The 16,769-nt window shown below is 36.1% G+C and overlaps 1 protein-coding gene across 1 annotated transcript in view; it reads left to right on the top strand.

Moving 5' to 3' along the window:
• Positions 1 to 16,769, top strand: part of TTN (titin) — a 245,604-nt gene that overhangs the window by 148,694 nt on the left and 80,141 nt on the right. The window contains 35 exon segments of the mRNA XM_030454664.1: positions 403 to 669; positions 767 to 906; positions 1,846 to 1,972; positions 2,731 to 2,877; positions 5,233 to 5,352; positions 6,203 to 6,469; positions 6,612 to 6,671; positions 6,674 to 6,708; positions 6,865 to 6,903; positions 6,905 to 7,034; positions 7,127 to 7,182; positions 7,184 to 7,210; positions 7,212 to 7,395; positions 7,548 to 7,814; positions 7,906 to 8,184; positions 8,294 to 8,702; positions 8,841 to 8,965; positions 9,055 to 9,321; positions 9,886 to 10,155; positions 10,244 to 10,546; positions 10,668 to 10,970; positions 11,314 to 11,501; positions 11,584 to 11,698; positions 11,903 to 12,187; positions 12,498 to 12,649; positions 12,764 to 12,911; positions 13,045 to 13,222; positions 13,315 to 13,436; positions 13,529 to 13,816; positions 13,911 to 14,207; positions 14,333 to 14,519; positions 15,044 to 15,159; positions 15,256 to 15,555; positions 15,699 to 15,998; positions 16,092 to 16,197. Of these exon segments, the coding sequence (XP_030310524.1) occupies positions 403 to 669; positions 767 to 906; positions 1,846 to 1,972; positions 2,731 to 2,877; positions 5,233 to 5,352; positions 6,203 to 6,469; positions 6,612 to 6,671; positions 6,674 to 6,708; positions 6,865 to 6,903; positions 6,905 to 7,034; positions 7,127 to 7,182; positions 7,184 to 7,210; positions 7,212 to 7,395; positions 7,548 to 7,814; positions 7,906 to 8,184; positions 8,294 to 8,702; positions 8,841 to 8,965; positions 9,055 to 9,321; positions 9,886 to 10,155; positions 10,244 to 10,546; positions 10,668 to 10,970; positions 11,314 to 11,501; positions 11,584 to 11,698; positions 11,903 to 12,187; positions 12,498 to 12,649; positions 12,764 to 12,911; positions 13,045 to 13,222; positions 13,315 to 13,436; positions 13,529 to 13,816; positions 13,911 to 14,207; positions 14,333 to 14,519; positions 15,044 to 15,159; positions 15,256 to 15,555; positions 15,699 to 15,998; positions 16,092 to 16,197 (6,604 nt within the window).

The following is a 16,769-nucleotide window of genomic DNA, read 5'->3' as shown; positions in this document are numbered from 1 at the left end:
GGTTGGTTGGTTGTGGTATTTTGATTAAGCCTATATCTACATTGTGATTTTTGAAAATTTTAAAATTTCTTTGTTGTCTTGGGGTCACTATTTGACCATTTACAAAGGGCAATTAAAATAACTTTAAAATTTCAGGTAACTGTTGCAAAATTAACTATTAGATACCTAAATGGTGCTTTTAAACTCCTAGAGCACAAAGCAATGTTGCTGAATTGTTTCTTACATTCTTTTCTCTTTTCTCTTGTTCTTCTTCATTCTTGTTCTTTTCTCTTTTTGCAACTTAAGTTTGTAATATTTATAAGGACTGTATATAATCTTGGTGCAGGGCATAAATGAGAAACAACTGTCCTTTTTGAAAGACTAAAACTTCAGGCTGTAACATATCTTAATTTGTGCTTGCAGAGGGAGACCCTTACTTCACTGGGAAGCTGCAGGATTACACAGCAGTAGAGAAAGATGAAGTAATCTTACAATGTGAAATCAGCAAAGCAGACGCCCCAGTGAAATGGATGAAGGATGGCCAACCAATTACTACATCAAAGAATGTTGTTATTAAGGCTGATGGCAAAAAGAGAATCCTTATCCTCAAGAAAGCTTTGAAGAAAGACATTGGACAGTATACTTGTGACTGTGGTACTGATCAAACCTCTGCTAACCTCATTATTGAAGGTATGGGTATTTTCCTGATTGCTCTGCAGTAGAAATCTTTCAGAGTACGTTAGAGACTGAGGATATGGATCACTTTTTTTTTTTTTTTTTTTTCCAGACCGAGATATTGAGGTCGTACGTCCACTATACAGTGTGGAGGTGATTGAGACAGAGACTGCCCGGTTTGATATTGAAATCTCTGAGGAAGATGTCCATGGCAATTGGAAGCTAAAAGGAGAACCCCTGACTGAATCAGCTGTAAGCAAATGTTTCAGAATGTTTCTTACATGTACCTCAACAGTTTGTGGGAAGGAGGGGTATGAGGGAGAAGGTGGCTGCAGAAACTAAGTCAGTCTCTTTCTGCTTTCAGTAAGGGTCACTTACTGAAAATATTGCTTTTTTCATTAATAACTTCTTAAATGTAGTTTAAACTTAATCTAAAATATTATATAAAATACCTAAGTAATAAAAAGTTTTCCAAAAATAAGTACTGTATTGCTAGTCCATAGCAATCATGTATCTCAAATATAAGAACCTCATGGAATTCACTGTAAACATAATGGCATTTAAAAATACAGTCTTTTGATTGTCTACGTTTGCCTTTCATTTTTGAGTTATGCTTGGTTTAAAGAGATATATGTCATATTTTCAAAATCTTCCATTACTATAATGACTAAAGTTGGTTTAAAATTATAAAAGGTTTAATTAAATATTCCTAATTCCTTGCTTGAAGAATCAGAAAATTAAGAAACAATACAAACATGACTGGCAATAATTTGGTAACTATTAACAGTACCAATATGAATAATACACAAAGATCAGAAGTTCCATGAAAATCGATGACTGGAAAAGAGAAAAGATCCCTTCTCAAGGAAAGGTCACAGAACAAGTTATTAATTGTTCTTAGGCTTCTAACTGGCCTATATATGGTTGTATTGGCTTTTCAACTGGCACATACCGTTCACCAGCATTAATGTGTGGCTTCTTGCCCTTTTGTTCTAAGAGGAATCAGACTGTATTAAGAGACTTTGAAAGGAAAAGCTCATGAATGAAAGTTTGTAAGACATATTACAGCTTACAGTGCACCTAGGTACTGTAAATGGAGGAGGAGAAAACAGATAACATGGTATGAGGGGCTCTTGTAGTGAGCAGCACAGAAGAGATAGTGAAAAAAATTATTCACTTCTCTTTTTACAGGAATGTGAAATCAAGAAGGAAGGCAAAAAGCACATCCTTACACTGTACAATGTACGCTTAGATCAAGCTGGTGGAGTAGATTTCCAAGCAGCAAATGCCAAGTCCAGTGCTCACCTTCGAGTGAAAGGTGAGTGTCCTTTAAACTGCAATTAATTACATAAGCAGAAACAAGGTACTCATTGCCTCTTTGGAATGGCGAACAAATCTTGAACCCACAGCAGTTCTTTCCAGAGCAGCAAATTAAGGATTAATTAGTCAAGCCTTTTTTTATTTGGTTGTTTTTTGGGTTTTTTGTTTGTTCATTTGTTTTTGCAAAGAGAGTGTCCTAAATGTTTTGTAACCTTGCTGTATATCGTTTATTCATACAGAAGAATTAAAAAAAAAGGAGACTGCTTCATGATCTGGCATCATATGTTGTTATGAAATCAAAGTATTACAAGCTTTGCTGTAATAAAATATCACGTTAACCTGAGAGGACAGGATCATAGTGATATCTGGGGATAGGGTGAAGAGCTTGATGGACAGGGACAGACCACACAGTTGAAGACCACTTGTTTCCTGCTCCAATCCCAGCCCTCGCTATTTTGGAAAGCAGATGCCTTATCTACCAAGAGGCATGCAAGGCTTGGCAGGGAGACAGATGCATGGCAACTTTCCTGCTGACCTTGTTCAATTTAAAGAAACACGCTCTGTAAATAGGAAATTTTAGGTGACCAGCCCTCCCCCTAAAAAACCAGGGTGGCCTCTTCTATTTAGGGAATTTAAAGAGCAGCATTGCGATGTCTGTTTCTCTTGAGGGAAGCCACCATGGAGATTAGTACATAAGGGCTGTAGCTCTTTCTTGGGTAGAAGTGACTAATCAGAAAATTATGTCTTCTTACCAAGCTCGAGTAATTGGCTTGCTGAGACCCCTCAAGGATGTAACAGTGACAGCTGGGGAATCAGCAACCTTCGATTGTGAACTCTCTTATGAGGGAATACCAGTAGAATGGTTCCTGCAAGGAAAGAAATTGGAGCCCGGTGACAAGGTAAAGAAACTAAACTGGTTTTTTCCTCATGTTTCCTCTACCTTCCTCTCTTTCAACTCTCTTCCATTTCTTTATTTCTCATTTACTCTCTGCCAGTAGAAGTACTAAAGCATAGCAATTTGGCAGTGTTGCTCTGCTGAATGGTAAATCCTCACTAAATTAAATATAGCATTTTCCCCCCAGAAATTCCAGTATTCTTATAATGCTAGAAGTATTTACTGTGCAAAGGGAAACTAAAGTTCAAAAATACCAATCACTAAAAGAGGGATTTTTCTGTCTCAGTCTGTTAGAGGCTGAAACACAGGGGTAGGAATGATTTTTGCTCAGGTTAATTGTGGTTACAGTAAGTGAGTTTTGAAAGGTGCTATCAGGAAATGTTTTTTTTTCTCCCGATTGATGAGTTGCAGTCCCGTTCTGCATATAAGGGGATTAAGAGAATTCAGATTCCATTTCAGGAATTTGTTCTGCCTCTCAAGATAACTTTCTGAGCAGATTTGCTTGTCAAGCACTTCTCACTAGCTATTTTTAACCCTTCATCAAGTGCCTGGATCTTAACTCTGGATCTGAGCAGCCTGGAATGCAGTGAGACTTACTATTTAAAGTTAGTTAGGGGAAATACAATAAAGAAACAATTTAAGAAATATTAAAATACAAGTGCTGGGTTTTAAGACTCTTTTTCATGTACTGGGCCTAAGGGAAATAATGCAAATTGAAAAAATAATTTGGAAAACCTCAGACAAAGCAAGCTTTCAAGGCATTACATGAGCTAGTGAAGCTTCAGAACCTGTAATAATGTTGCCAGTAGTACTTTGGTAGACTTTTTTTCTCTTAAATACAAATTTTAATGTACTATTTTTGGGTTTTTACTAGATCTTTTGAGCTTCACTGAATTTGCCTAAATAAAAACACTTAATTAAAAAGTAGTTTATAGAAATCAGAAAAGAAAAAAATTGCATTGGCAATAGGTGACTTTTACAATATTTAAGGGACAGATTAAAAACTGTTTAGCTCATCCAGACAAGAACACATAATAAACCAATGCAATCACCTCTGAATCTAGAAAAAAAATGTGGAAAGCTATTTGATCAATGCAGTGTCTTTATAGTTATTACTGCCTGGCCAGAAAATATTATATGCTCAATATTCGGTGTGATGGAAATATTATTTTGTTTCTGTCTGTCTGATCTATCATTTAATTTACATGAACAAAAAAATGTAGATTTTTCATTCAATTTACAGTCAAAAACTGTCAGCTGATGTTTTATCAAGAAGAAATTCAGCAGTAAGCCATGTATTTAGTTGAAGTATAACTTTCTGCCAATTTAAAATAGCCTCTTGAAAAACTTCTACTGCTGTCTTTCAGGAATTACTCTAATTGCACAAGTGTTTAATTTCATGCTTTTTTAATTTAAAGCATTATTTTTACCTCTGCAGCTGGCACCCAGCTGTACACATATAACCTTTATTGAAGTGATTTCTTAGTTTATCTTTACTTCTTATCTTAGTCAAATACATATTTAGTTTCCTCTCAAACTCTCTCAGATAAGCACTCACTAGAGCTAATTTTAATAGACACTGTGGCTGTTTTGGAGGAAAGACAGCCTCTTTTATATCTGAAAACAAAAAGGACTTCTTTTTGTTCTTCTTCCTAATCAGAAGCTCACTTCCCCCTTTTATTTCCAGAAAAATGTGGTCAAGTAGTAGATGCTGGTTTTAGAAAAATAATGTTACTCTTAAAGACCTATGTAATGTTTATGACCTGAATGAGCAGCAGCCCTCCTAATGGCTACAATGCAGGTTGTCTACTTCCGCCGCCCAGGTCCATCCCCCCTGGAGAAAAGGAATGTTCGTAAGTAATTTTAGCAATAGAAATAAAGGATTTCAGGCAGCATTTCTTTACCAAGAAAGTGTGTGAGAGGTGATACCAAATCTTCTTTATATCATTCTAAGAAATTTTACTTCAGATGTAGCCAGGACTAATACCAACTTCTTCACAGAAATGTATTTTGGTATTAGTACCTACTAAATGTAAACATTTTGTCCACTACACCTAATGTTGAACTTTTATAGTAGAATTAGGTTTTCTAAATCTAGGACACAAATACCTTAAAAAAGGGAAATTTATAATTCCAGTTTCTTGTAACTGAAAGGACAAAGTCAAAATTATTCGCAAAATCCTCAAAATATTTTGACATGCTGTATCTAGTATATACAGAAGGAAATTGTCAGAAACTCATATCAAAGTAAAACTTAGATTCCACAGATTATGATAAATAAGAATTATATCTCATTTTAAAAATTGTAAATATTCGTTGTAGATACTTACAAATGGGTTTTTTTATGCATTTTATAAGGTCAATGACACGTGCTGAAGGGAGAGTTCACACACTTATTCTTAGAGATGTCAAGTTAACAGATGCAGGAGAAGTATCACTGACAGCAAAAGATTTTAGAACTCAAGCAAATCTTTTTGTGAAAGGTAAGTCAGTCATTTTAAATTATATCATAGTGTTCACGGTCAATCGGTGAGTCACCTTGAAATAGGCTGTTACTTAACACTGTAGAAACAAATAAGTAGGATTCATACATAAAATATTGGAGTGATAGATAATTTTCTTGATTAAAAAAGCCACTTAAAGTATTTCTGCTTCACAGAAGTGATAAGGAGAGGGTGAAATACTGGAAATGTGTCAGACACAGGAGGTGAATCAGAAGCCACTCGGATTTCCAGGAATTCATAGCATACTTGAGTATTCAATTTGCCTCAAGATGACCCATAAATACTAGTCTTTATAGCTCCCAATGGCTTTTTTCTGTGTGTGTTCTTTGGAGTATCCAGACAACTATTGAGAGCACAACTGCACTGTCAATTAAATGACATAACATTAACTGCATTCTCACTTGCACTTGTTTCCAAGCTGTGTACGGCTAAGTAAAAATGCACAGACTTGTAATTAATTTAGTAATTGAATTTATAAAACATTTTTTAGGTTCAGAGTATAACTTCAGTCACTGAGATCACACAGGTATAAGTTCAGACAAGGAAAACTAAGTTGCAAGGCTTTGTGATGATTTGTGAGTTAAAAACCCCATGGACAAATATATCATTCAGTCTAATTTTACACTAGACTGAAAATAAGGAAATTCAGCTGAATTAACTGAACATGATAGACAATAAATATATATATAAAAAATTTGAAACCTCAGCAGGTATTTTTGATTTACTCAGTCAAGGAAAATTAGTGAACAGTATATGTATCGGGCATTTTTGTACTACTAGAGGGCTGGCTATAATTTAAATCTTTTGTATCAAAATCTATTTGTTTTAGAACCCCCAGTTGAATTTACTAAACCACTTGAAGGACCAGACTGTTGAAGAGAAGCCACTGCAATACTGGAATGTGAAGTTTCCAGGGAAAAAGCAGAAGTTAAATGGTTCAAAAATGGAGAAGAAATTCACAAATCAAAGAAGTATGATATAATTTCTGATGGCAGGGTCAGAAAACTCATTATCCATGGCTGCACACTGGATGATGCAAAAACATATACCTGTGATGCTAAGGATTTTAAGACATCTTGTTTTCTCAATGTAGAACGTGAGTAGTTTAAAATTTTCTACAAATTGTCTAAATGCTATTTGTGTTATAGTGCCTCTGACTGGCAAGAATATTAGTGTCAGCAATTTATTCTTCTGTACTGGGGACTTCCCTCCACTAAAATTTTTATTTTCTTTTCTAGCTATTCGTATTGAGTTCCTGAAACCCCTAACAGACCTTGAAGTTAAAGAAAAAGAATCTGCTCATTTGAATGTGAAATTTCTCGTCCAGGTGTCAAGGTCAATAATAACACTTTTAAAATCTGAATATCTCCTTCAACTAGAGAATTTTTTTTAATTGGCAATTTATTGTGTTTTTACAAAAGAACACATACCTGAAATCTGTGGTGTATACCGTGTAGTATTAATAACCCATGTTAATTTCTTCTAAAACAGGTGAAGTGGTTTAAGGATGGCATTGAAATTAGAAAAGGCCAAAAAGTATGACATAATTTCCAAAGGTGCAGAACATATTCTTATTATCAGTAAATGTGTCTTCGATGATGAAGCTGAATATGCTTGTGAAGCAAAAGCAGCTCGAACATCAGGCCTACTTACTGTAATAGGTTAAACCCAGTGTTTTAGAATCTAACCAATGAAAAACTAAAAATGGTGTCCTAATGAAAAACTTGAATCATCTTTTAAATTCATGTTGCAGAGGAAGAGGCTGTTTTCACAAAAAATCTTCCTGATCTTGAAGTAAATGAAAATGACCACTATAAGATTGATCTGTGAAGTTTCCAAAGCCTAACGCTGAAGTTACTTGGTTTAAAGGAGATGAGGAGGTGCCTGATGGTGGTAGATTTGAACACATTTCTGATGGCCGGAAGAGAATTCTTATCATTCGTAATGCTCATCCTGACGATGCTGACAAATATACTTGTAAACTCCCAAGCACTAGTACAACAGGGAAACTTACTGTACATGGTAAGAGAGTTATTTTGGTAACTCGTTTTCTAGAAAAAAAAACCAAAAAAACCTAAAAAATCTTAAAAAGCAGCAAAGAATAAACAGATAGGTTTAGTCTCTTCATAAGTAAAAAATTAAAATGAAATATCTACAAAACTGTTTCTTTTCAGAACTTGCAGCAGGAATTTCTCTCCAGACCACAAAATCTTTGAGGTGCTTGAGGAGACAAGCTGAATTTGTCTGCTCAGTATCCAAAGAGGCATTTACAGTACAGTGGCTGAGGGATGACACAGTCCTAGAGCCTGGTGATAAGTACGACATCATTTCAGATGGCAAAAAGAGAACACTTGTGGTTAAAGACTCCATTCTAGGAGATGCAGGAAAGTACACTGTCATGGTTGGTGAAGCTAAAGCTACAGCACAATTAACAGTTATTGGTAAGCTTTATTTATTAGTGTGCAGGTGGATATTTTGTTGCATGCCTTATACTGCATGATGTCTTATTTGTTTCTATACTCTCAATTTCAGAAAAACTCAGGATTATAACTCCCCTTAAGGACCAACAAGTTAGTGAGGGTCAAGAAATTATCTTCAACTGTGAAGTAAATAAAGGAGGTGCCAAAGAGAAATGGTACAAAAATGAGGAGGCAATATTTGATAGTGCAAAATATATAACTGTCCAGAAGGATTTAGTTTACACTCTCAGAATCAGAGATGCACAGCTGAAAGATCAAGATAACTATACCATCTCACTGTCAAACCAGAGAGGCGAACACGTCAAAAGCTCTGCTGCCTTAACAGTATTAGGTAAATAATTTTCACTGTATTAAAATCATTTCATCAACCTACATCCAATTTTCACAATATGATCATGAGGATGTAAATTAATCACTTAGCGGTTTTTTTGTCTTAACAGAAGAGGATCTCAAAATTGTTGAGCCCCTTGAAGATATTGAGACCATGGAGAAGAAAACCGTCACATTCTGGTGCAAAGTCAATCGCCTTAATGCAACCCTCAAATGGACAAAGAATGGTGAAGAGATCACATTTGACAAGCGCATTTTGTACAAGGTTGATAAATACAAACACTCACTCATCATTAAAGACTGTGGATTTATAGATGAAGGTGAATACACTGTTACTGCTGGACAAGACAAATCTGTTGCAGAACTTCTCATCACAGAAGCACCAGCAGACTTCACTGAACATCTCCAGGATCAGACTGTCACTGAATTTGATGATGCTGTCTTCACATGTCAGCTTTCCAAAGAGAAAGCCAGTGTAAAATGGTACAGAAATGGAAGAGAAATCAGAAAAGGCAAAAAGTATGTATATCTTAATAAGCTTATTAATGAGTATTATTAAGTATAAGTATTATGCCTGTTATTCTGCTAAGCATGCTTGTTTTACTTTGTTGCTTTGTCTGGAAACTAAAATATGGCTGCCTTTTCTCCCCCATAAAGATACCAGTTTGAAAAAGATGGAAATCTGCACAGACTAATTATAAAAGACTGTAGACTAGATGATGAGTGTGAATATTCCTGTGGAGTGGATGACAGGAAATCGAGGGCAAGGCTATTTGTTGAAGGTATGGGTATAAATAAATAGAATTTATTTCTTCATTGTTTAGTAATACAGAAATAATAAATACACCAAATGAATTGACATTTATTTCAGAAATCCCTGTTGAGATCATCCGACCACCACAAGATATTTATGAACCTCCTGGTGCAGATGTCATCTTCATGGCAGAGTTGAACAAAGATGGTGTGGAGGTCAAGTGGTTGAGAAATAATATGATTATTGTCCAAGGTGACAAACATCAAATGATGAGTGAAGGAAAGGTCCACAGGCTGCAGGTGTGCGACATAAAGCCCCGTGACCAAGGGGAATACAGATTTATTGCCAAAGATAAAGAAGCCAGAGCTAAACTTGAATTAGCTGGTAAGTTGCTTGCTCTGTGTTTCTTCTATAAAATCTTAGATTACTCAGATAACTATTCAGCTACAGTTATTTTTTTCTCTTTCAAAGAACTGAATTAAAACAAATACACAATCAAGCTTAGGCAAGTGCAAGTCTGTATGAATTACAGTGCAGACAGCGAACATTTTTTATTATATGACACTGTAGAGGAAAATACAGGTCACTTTTCAGTGTCTGAGCTTAATGGAGACGTTTTCTTTAGGCCACTGTATATCACTTGAAAATTATTTGATCTACTCATTTGAGTCATATAGCACGTAATTCCTAATTTGTCTATTTCACAGAATCAGACTAAAAAAATACATTACATAAATGCTCAAAGAGCCACTCTCTTTCCCTGGATTTTATAGGAGGACACAATACATACCAACCATCCTGAGTTACTCTGGAGTAATCCAGTGGGTATATTAGAATTCACACACCAGCTCCTTTACTTTTCTAAGTTAGCCTCTTTCCTGACTATACAAATATTTCAGTTTTTTAATTATTATTTAAGTACTTATTTGCCACATTGATCTTCCTTAGCTGCACCTAGAATCAAGACTGGTGATCAAAACCTTGTCGTTGATGTTGGGAAGCCTTTAACTATGACTGTTCCATATGATGCCTACCCAAGAGCAGAAGCTGAATGGTTGAAAGAAGAGGAAAGTCTGCCCACAGCAACTGTTGATACAACAACTGATTGCAGTACCTTCAAAATTTATGAAGCAAAGAAGTCAGATAAGGGAAGGTACAAAGTTATACTTCGAAACAAACATGGCCAGGCAGAGGCATTCATCAATGTAAAAGTCATTGGTAAGTACTTCCATTATTACAACCTCACTTACATTTATTTATGCCAGAGTTAATACAGTGCCCTAAAATACTGTCATATCTTTTTTAGATGTTCCAGGTCCAGTTAGAAACTTGGAAGTCACTGAAACTTACGATGGTGAAGTTGGCCTGGCCTGGCAAGAACCGGAAAGTGATGGTGGAAGTAAAATAATAGGCTACGTTATTGAAAGACGTGATATCAAGCGTAAGAGCTGGATTACAGTCACTGATCGTGCTGAAAATTGTGAATTCAGTGTTACTGGACTTCAAAAAGGAGGGGTTGAGTACCTCTTCCGTGTTAGTGCACGGAACAGAGTGGGCACCGGTGAGCCAGTGGAAACAGACAGACCCGTAGAAGCTAAGAGCAAATTCGGTGAGCAGCACTTATGAAAAATTCAGTGTTTGATGACAGTGTAAAAAAAGCTTTACAAACTCTTAGAAAAGGTGAAAAGCATATACCTTGTTTTTAATTTTCTCCTTAAATTAAAATGCAGATGTTCCTGGTCCTCCTCAAAATGTAGAAGTTACTGAAGTGAACAGGTTTGGAGCTACACTTACATGGGAACCACCGGAGTATGATGGAGGATCTCCAATTACTGGCTATGTTATTGAACTGCGTAACAGATCTTCCATCAAATGGGAGCCAACTGTGATCACTGGAGCTGATGAACTGTCAGCTGTCCTGACTGATGTTGTGGAAAATGAAGAATATTTCTTCAGAGTAAGAGCTCAAAACATGGTTGGAGTTGGCAAACCAAGTCCTGCTACACGTGCAGTAAAAATTATGGACCCAATTGGTAAGTGTGCAGTCACTGATTGTGACTGCATTATGAGACAAGGATATTTTGGTTCCTTATATACTGTGTGCTGGAAAGTTCAGTTAAGAAATGTGTGCTGCAGATACCATGTACAGTTAGACTTTTCCTACTTTCAAGCACATAAAAAGTATCTTGTTATCACTTGGTTCAATAAGAAGTCCAAATATTTTTGCTTTTAAATTAGGACCCAACCTAAAAAACTGGTTTAGAAAAAACTTCGCAAAGGCTTTGAAAAGGAGTACTTTAAGGTATAAACAGCTGATATGCAGAGCTATACTCCTTTACCAGTTGCAAAAATTTGTTTCTTTCAAATTATTTTTAGAGAGACCAAGTCCTCCCATTAACCTGGATCATTCAGATCAAACTAAGTCATCAGTGCAGCTCACATGGGAACCTCCGCTCAAAGATGGAGGAAGTCCTATTTTAGGCTATATTGTTGAAAGGCAAGAAGAAGGAACAGACAAGTGGATACGTTGTAACACAAAACTAGTACCTGATCTTACTTTTAAGGTAAGATGTTCTGTTCATTAACAAAGTACTCAAAATCTGTAGATCATCTTTAAATATGCATTAATAAATGATTGTTTTTTAGGTAATGGGATTGAAACAAGGATCCAGTTATTACTACAGGGTCTCAGCAGAAAATGCAGCTGGTGTGTCTGACCCAGCAGAGGCTATTGGGCCATTAACTGCAGATGATACTTTTGGTAAGCCAAATGATATTTATTACAGATAATTAATCACATAAGACACAACTATTTCTCATATGTTACGAAATCTGCAAATAATATAGCTGTACTATACTGAAGAGCCTGAAGAGCAAGGCGTGACATTTTGTCTTCTGACTTCAACACAGACATATTCAAAACATCTGGAAATAATCAATCTAATTAATTTTCCACTTTTTTCAGTTGGACCTACAATGGACCTAAGTGCATTTAAAGATGGGCTGGAAGTTATTGTTCCAGAGCCAATCAAAATCTGTGTTCCTATCACTGGCTACCCTGTGCCAACTGCCACATGGTCTTTTGGTGATCAAGTGTTAGAAGAGGGTGATCGTGTAACAATGAAGACCACAGCCTCTTCTGCAGAACTTGTAATTACTCCAAGTGAACGTCCAGACAAGGGAATTTATTCCCTAACATTAGAAAACCCCGTGTCATCTGTTTCAGGAGAAATTAATGTTAATGTCATTGGTAAGTGGACATGTATGTACTCTAGCATTGAAACATTCCATATTTCTTCTGTTAAAGTCTAATTAGGTGAATAATATGAAATCCCACAACTTTCAGTAAACCAAGTATTTTAAAATATAACTAAAACCTAGAAATCCATACTCAAAAAATTTTTTTTCTGGTTTTCAATATTTAATATTTAAAGGATATGATTAAGAAATAATGAAGGAATTATGACTAAGAAGAGTAAGTCTTCTGGCAGGTAGATTACATACAGATCAACTGTCAATCTCCCATTAAAAATATTTAATACAATATGTCTGATTTCTAGCTCGTCCAAGCGCACCAAGAGAACTTAAGGTTTTAGACATAATCAAGAGCACAGTACAGCTGTCATGGGAACCTCCTGAAGATGATGGTGGAAGTCCAGTTACTGGCTATATAATTGAAAAACGTGAAGTAAGCCGAAAAACATGGAGCAAGGTGAGTCCATTCTTTCTCATTTCAATTGTTTGCACATGTGCTACTGAATTTTGTGTCTTATTTTGGTAATTGATCTTTGGAAATTGATTTTAGAAACATATCCCATCTCTTTAGGTTATCGATCATGTTGTTGATCAAGAGTTTACTGTACCTGACCTTATTCAAGGGAAAGAATACTTATTTAAAGTTTGTGCATGCAATAAATGTGGCCCAGGAGAACCTGCGTATATTGATGAACCTGTAGATATGTCAGCACCAGCAAGTGAGTCAACTGTTTCACATTTTTACTGATTTTTCATTTCTGGAATCTTGATTATTTTCTTCAAAGGAAGATATTAAAAATATCTTAATTAGACTGGTTTCTAAAAGCTCCATGTGTTTTTAATTTTTAATAGCGGTGCCTGATCCACCACAGAATGTTAAATGGAGAAACCCGACATCAAAAGGAATCTTCCTAACATGGGAGCCTCCAAAATATGATGGGGGTGCCCGCATCAAGGGTTATCTGGTAGAAAAATCCCAACGTGGCACAGACAAGTGGGAGACATGTGGGGAGCCTGTTATTGAAACAAAGTAAGTAAATTAACATCAAAATGTGTATCCTTTCAACTAGATAAGCCATGGTCACCACTTTAAATATCTGTTTGGGTTTTTTTAATGAACAGAATGGAAGTGACAAAACTCAAGGAAGGAGAGTGGTATGCATATCGGGTTAAGGCTTTGAATAGAATGGGAGCTAGCAAGCCAAGTGAGCCAACAGATGATATTCAGGCCGCTGATGCAAAAGGTAACAACCACTGTATTAAAATAGTTGCTTTATTTTCACCAGTCTCTGAAATACTGTTTCTACAACAATGTTTTTATTCTCTCCCACATCAGAGGCTCCAGAAATTTTCTTAGATGTGAAGCTTCTTGCTGGACTTACTGTGAAAGCTGGAACTAAAATTGAGCTGCCAGCTAAAATAGCTGGAAAGCCTGAACCCCAGATTACTTGGACCAAGGCTGACAAAATTTTGAGATCTGATGACAGAATTACCATTGAAACCAAACCTAATCATTCTACAGTCACTATTACAGACAGCAAAAGGAGTGACAGTGGAACTTACATTATAGAAGCTGTAAATTCCAGTGGACGTGCTACTGCAGTTGTTGAAGTTAATGTTCTTGGTATGCATATATTTTTATGACGTTTAGCAAACGAATTACCAAGGTACTGTGGTATGCAAGCAGAAGATTAATATTTGCATCTTGTCACCCACAGATAAACCTGGACCACCAGCTGCATTTGATGTATCAGAAATCACAAATGAATCCTGCCTTCTGACATGGAATCCTCCACGAGATGATGGGGGCTCTAAAATTACCAACTATGTCCTTGAGAAAAGAGCTACCGACAGTGAAATATGGCACAAGTTGTCATCAACTATTAAGGATACACAATTCAGAGCTACCAATTTAACTCCTCATAAAGAATATGTATTCCGAGTCAGTGCTGAGAACATGTATGGTATTGGGGAGCCAGTCCAGTGTAGCCCCATCATTGCAAAGTATTCATTTGGTTAGTTAATTAAATTACTGTCAAATTCTTACAATATTTTAATAGGAAAAGAAAATTAAAAAAACAACTGTATATGATGGTTTTGGGTTTTGTCTCATTTTTTCATTTTTTTTTAATTTATACAGATCCACCAGGCCCTCCAACAGGTCTCAAGCCTACAGAGGTCACTAAAGATTCTGTCACCTTAACATGGAATGAACCAGATGAAGATGGTGGTAGCCCTATAACTGGCTACTGGGTTGAAAGATATGATCCTGAACAAGATAAATGGATAAAATGCAATAAAATGCCAGTGAAAGATACAACATTCAAGTAAGACTATAGTCACTGTAGTCTGAAATAAGTCACAGGGACATAAAAGTGTAAGGGTAGCCTTTTAAACAAGATTTAGATTTTTCTTACTCTTTTGTCCTTGCTTTAACAAGTTTAGATGCAACTAACATCTGGTGGCTTTTTTTTTTATCTTTATTGAAAAAAAAAGTCATGGTTAATAATTTCCGTGCTATATGGTTATTCATACACCATTCTAAAGTAGCAAGCATAGCCATTTTTGCCAAAACCCAGGGATTTTTTTTGTACGCATGCTTATGTTAACTAATTATGGAACATGCAAAAAAAGCAAGCTGGCTCTCAAACTTTAGTGTCTGTGTGCACCATTTTGCTGTTCACAATATACCTGTTTTGAATATTCATCACTTCATAAAACATCATTAGCAGTAATTTGGATATTTTCAAATTTTTCAAGTAAATTGTAGTGTGAAGAAAAGAGAGAATAATGTTTTTCGCGTGAGATAATGTGTAGATTTGGTCTAATCACACTTAATTTTTATTTCCAGAGTTAAAGGTCTTACAAATAAGAAGAAATACAAGTTCCGTGTCTTGGCAGAGAATCTTGCAGGACCTGGAAAACCAAGCAGGGAAACAGAGCCAATCTTAGTGAAGGACCCAATCGGTATAATAAATACACTTTTAATAGTTTAACTTCACAATAACAACAAAATAAAATCTTTTTTTTCAATCATGCAATTAATACTGAACTCCTGTTTAGATCCACCATGGCCTCCTGGAAAGCCAACTGTGAAAGATGTTGGCAAGACATCATTATTGCTGAACTGGACAAAGCCAGAACATGATGGAGGGGCAAAGATTGAGTCTTATGTCATTGAACTATTAAAGACGGGAACAGATGAGTGGGTGAGAGTGGCTGAAGGAGTTCCCACAACTGAATACTTTGTGAAAGGGCTTATGGAGACACAAGAATATTCATTCCGTGTAAGGGCAGTGAACAAGGCTGGTGAGAGTGAGCCCAGTGAACCCAGTGACCCTGTGCTGTGCAAGGAGAGGCTCTGTAAGTATGAAATATTAGAAACTCTCTTTCTTCAGCTAAGAAAATAAGAAGCTTTAATAGTTTTGGTGCATTCCCTGTCTTCCAAGATGGGAAGGTGATGGGAAATACACTGACATGTTTTGCCTTTTTTTTCTATTTTACAGATCCTCCTTCACCACCTCGGTGGCTTGAAGTTATTAATATCACTAAAAACACAGCAGATCTTAAATGGACAGTACCAGAAAAAGATGGAGGTTCCCCGATTACTAACTACATTGTTGAAAAGAGAGACGTGAGACGAAAAGGCTGGCAGACGGTTGATACAACAGTGAAAGATACCAAGTATACAGTGAGCCCACTGACTGAAGGTTCATTGTATGTATTCCGTGTGGCTGCTGAAAATGCTGTTGGACAGAGTGATTATTGTGAAGTTGAAGATTCAGTGCTTGCTAAAGATACTTTCAGTAAGTTTCAGATTTGCTTACTGAGTGATCAGTACAAAGAGTTTACGTGTAATGAATTCCTGTTCTTCTAATGTGTGTGGTTTATTTGTTTAGCAACCCCTGGGCCTCCGTATGCTCTTACAATAGTTGAAGTGAAAAAAGATCATGTGGATTTGAAATGGGAGCCACCAAAGAATGATGGTGGCAGACCAATTCAAAGGTAAGGTCATTTTGTTTGTGTAGTGTTTCTGGTATATGAAGACTTTTTCACAAATGGAAGCATTGCTCTCAAAATTCTTAATGGGTGGAGGTAAAAGAGAAGCCACGTGGACAAAGCATTTAAGGGTTTAATTTTAAACTGTGGAAATTCTGCAAATATAATTGGCCCGATGTGCATGAACAACAAATGTGTGCCAACATCCTCAAAACAGTATCTAATCAAATCAGACTGAATAACAAATAAAATATAAATAGCAATAACAAATTAATGCAATTATAGCCTCCAGTTCATCCAGAGTTGTAGCTATTTAGATCCACCTACCAAGTAATACTGTTATGTTTAATTTCTGCTTTAGTTTCTCTTTCAAACTGCATATAATCAGCTAAGATGAAACCAAATCTCTTTTCTGTTCATTCTCTTCTTTATTAAATTTGTTCTTTCCTTTGGTTTCTAAAGTATCTGTCCTCTGAAGTTCACCTTGCATGCCAGTTAGATTTTTCTTTTTTATACTTTCAGTCTTCCTCTCCTTCCAGTCACAGTAAGCATAGCTTAAACAAACTGGCAGTAGAGAA

Source organism: Calypte anna, chromosome 7 (assembly GCF_003957555.1).
Source record: "Calypte anna isolate BGI_N300 chromosome 7, bCalAnn1_v1.p, whole genome shotgun sequence".
Classification (NCBI taxonomy): Eukaryota; Metazoa; Chordata; class Aves; order Apodiformes; family Trochilidae; genus Calypte; species Calypte anna.
The sequence above is the reverse complement of the archived record's forward strand: the minus strand, read 5'-3'. Positions and strand labels throughout refer to the sequence as shown.